This window comes from Kickxella alabastrina (assembly GCF_025024165.1).
Source record: "Kickxella alabastrina strain RSA 675 chromosome Unknown BX661scaffold_112, whole genome shotgun sequence".
Lineage (NCBI taxonomy): Eukaryota > Fungi > Kickxellomycota > Kickxellomycetes > Kickxellales > Kickxellaceae > Kickxella > Kickxella alabastrina.
Window position 1 is genome coordinate 3,059 of NW_026251583.1, and position 3,088 is coordinate 6,146.

At 36.9% G+C, this 3,088-nt stretch overlaps 1 protein-coding gene across 1 annotated transcript; it reads right to left on the minus strand.

Moving 5' to 3' along the window:
* Positions 1-2,146: 2,146 nt before the first annotated feature.
* Positions 2,147-2,763, minus strand: BX661DRAFT_130857 (uncharacterized protein; the record flags this gene model as incomplete). Its single annotated transcript, XM_051532557.1, has 2 exons — positions 2,147-2,242; positions 2,461-2,763. Coding segments are annotated over 2 exons (399 nt in total), but the record flags the coding sequence as incomplete, so codon positions are not given.
* Positions 2,764-3,088: the final 325 nt, after the last annotated feature.

Consider the following 3,088-nt stretch of genomic DNA (forward strand, 5'->3'; position numbering starts at 1 on the left):
TCATCAGAATCAACAGACTCCAACTGGATGTTAGCCATCAACTTGCTGCCGTGCGATACTCCGTTTTCTTTACACGTTGTCGCATCCTCCAAACACTCGTTCGCACCAAAACCAATATTAAACGAGTCAATATCTAACTGTTTTGTCGCAATATCTCCGATAATGAGTATTTTGAGCTCAGATATAGTCATGTCCGCGTTAATACCCTCCAACTCCAGTACTGGATAACAAGGAATATTAGCGGTTTGTTTTTGGTTGGTGTTAAAGCTTACGATAACAGTGAATGTTTCGGTTTCAACTAGAGTCTCCAGTATATGCATTTTTATTAATGTAATTGTGAACCAAATAAAATAAAAAATTTTATAAATAAAATTGATGGTGAAATGAAGAGAAAAAATATATATAAAAGGGGAAAATAGGGAAATAAGAACAAAAACAATTCAATAAAAAAGAATAGTCGGATACTTTGTGTATCATATGTTAAAAAGGATTATAATTCTCATTTTTTAATTTTAAAATGAACTAATTTTTCTTTTATATTTTTCTTTTTATTTGCAATATAAAGGCTTTATATTTTTATTAAAAAAATAAAACACAAAATTGTTGCACAGACTGAAGATATGGAAGTAGATGTTGAGGTTGTGAATCGTGAAACAAGTTTCCATCTGCATGCCGATTGATAGGGTACTAATTGAATAATGCAGGCATAAATTAGGGAGGCATTATATTGATGCCTAAACATGCTCCCCATTTTGCAATGCACACGCATGAGTGCACACACACAAAAATTACAACACTGACTTGCCAAAGATACCAGTATTCTCACAGAAGAACCAGTTCTTGCCAACATAGTGCACACTTGGCAATGTACACAACAAAGGCGACGAGGCACATATATAAGACAAGGCTGGCGCTAGCAGTATTTTAGAAACATTAGTAATAAAACCATTTATAAAATTACCCCTAATTTTTTAACGCTAGATAACTAGTGCTTTTCACACACACCCTCTTACATGACAAAATAAATTAGAAGAAAACATTTGGAAAATAAACTAATGACCAATTCAATCCCACTATATATCTTTTTTATTTTTGAATTTATACCAATGCCAAACACATCAATACTTAGTCTTACTTTTTTTAAACAAACGCCCGTTCATAATCAAATAAGATAATTTGGGAGCAATGGGCTTTACATCAATATGTAGAAAGTATATGTATAATTTATTTACATTTATTATGTGTTTTGGTTCTAGTTAATCAATACGCTTATTTAGTGTAGTTATCAATTGGAGGGTTTGCATCTAAATAAAAATACAGGCTTAAACTATTTGTTTCATTGTTAATATACTTTTTTGTAGGCATATAATCTTTAATTAAATCCTTGGTCTCGTGATTTATCTTCAATTCTACATTTTGGTACTTTTACTTTTATTTTTGTGGGTATCAATTCATTGTCAACATTCATAGTTGCCCCCAACTAATTTAAAATTGTAATTATTAGCTTTATTATTCAATTCCTTGGTCATTGTTGCTGCTCAAAAGTATACCTTGGTCGGTGAGTATCCTGGTCTGCTTGATTATTGAAATGCTAAAATATGTTAGCTGCTGCTGTTTTATTTGCTAAAGATAAACTAAAATATTGTTAATGTAGAAATAAAAGATGAGGAATATGGTAGAAAATGTTTCTCATTTTATACTAATTTTCTACCCACTCGTTTCTTATTAATTTTTTATATTTACAAGAATATCAATAAAACTGTATATCAGAAAAGGAAGGTTTACTATCAAATGAGTCGATTTAGATCACCCTTTACTTTTCAATGCAGAATTTAAAAACTAAACAACACACAAATATTGTTCTAAAGACGGTTTACATTGAAGAAATAAACGAGACTACTAATATTTGAATTTTCAAATATCCTGCAAATCAACAATTTTCCTCATCAAGATTGCATATCAACCCAGAACGTGGTTTAAAACTAGAGACAATAGACCATTATGTTTGACAATACTATTTAGTTTGCTGCTTCTTTTGAAGAGGAGAAGCAGGGGCAGATTGATTCTTACGCGCATGCTTGGTCTTGGGCTTGAGCTTGATCAAATTCTCGGGCGTTGCTGTAGACCCAGATTCAGCCGACTCTGACGATGCCTTTTTGTGCAAAAAACGGGGAGGCCGCTCGCTTGTAAGCAGGGCATTAAGGATGATGTGAAAGTTCAACGCCGCAACCATGTCACAATTCTACTTCTGTCTGCCTGATAGCACTTTTTCGCCATCCTTGGATTTTGGTTCCGTCGGCCCTAAAGGTTTGCAGGCAGTTTTTCATTGTGCACTGGAGCAAGCTGTGTCATAAAATTTGGCAAGGCTTTTCTACCGCTGGAATTGTATTAACGCCTGTTGCAGCTACCTGCTCCTGCTGCTGCTGACCATTCTGCTGGTGCTGCTGCTGCCATTGCGACGTGGTGCTTGTGCTTGGGATTCTTCAGACGAGGATCATCAATTTTGTGAAATTTCTCCATCCTGCTCTTACATGCTGGGCAAAACGTTGAGGTGCAATACTCATCGATCAAACAAACAGTGAATCCTTGGCCTATTAGCATTTCCTGCAGCCCCTTGCCACGAATTGGCTCGTGGTAACGGGCCATTCCTGGGGTCCAATTGCTAATAATAAGGACAGGATCTGGCTCAAATTTTGCACGCAAAGATTTTGCAAGTTCGACGTCAGTGCGCCTTCTGTTGACAAAGGAAAAATAGCGGAGCTTGGGCTGTAGGGGGTCAGTTGAGCTGCTGCCGTCATACTTGCAACTCTTGCCAAGGGTCTAGCGTGCTGTGATAATGTTCTGCCAAAACAAAATATCCCTTTCGGCGTTCTAGGAAGTACTCGGAATCTAACTTGCAATCAAGTGTGCTGGACCCAGGGTGGTTGAGCGCGCGCGGGATCCTCAACAGATGTATACCAACCATTTGTTTCCGCCTTGGCAAATTTTGCGGGATCGAGCTTGAAGACCTTTTTTTGCTCCCTCGCGGATCCGACAAAAATACACACACGACAAACATGGTAGCTGGTGGCGACATGGTGGTTCCTAA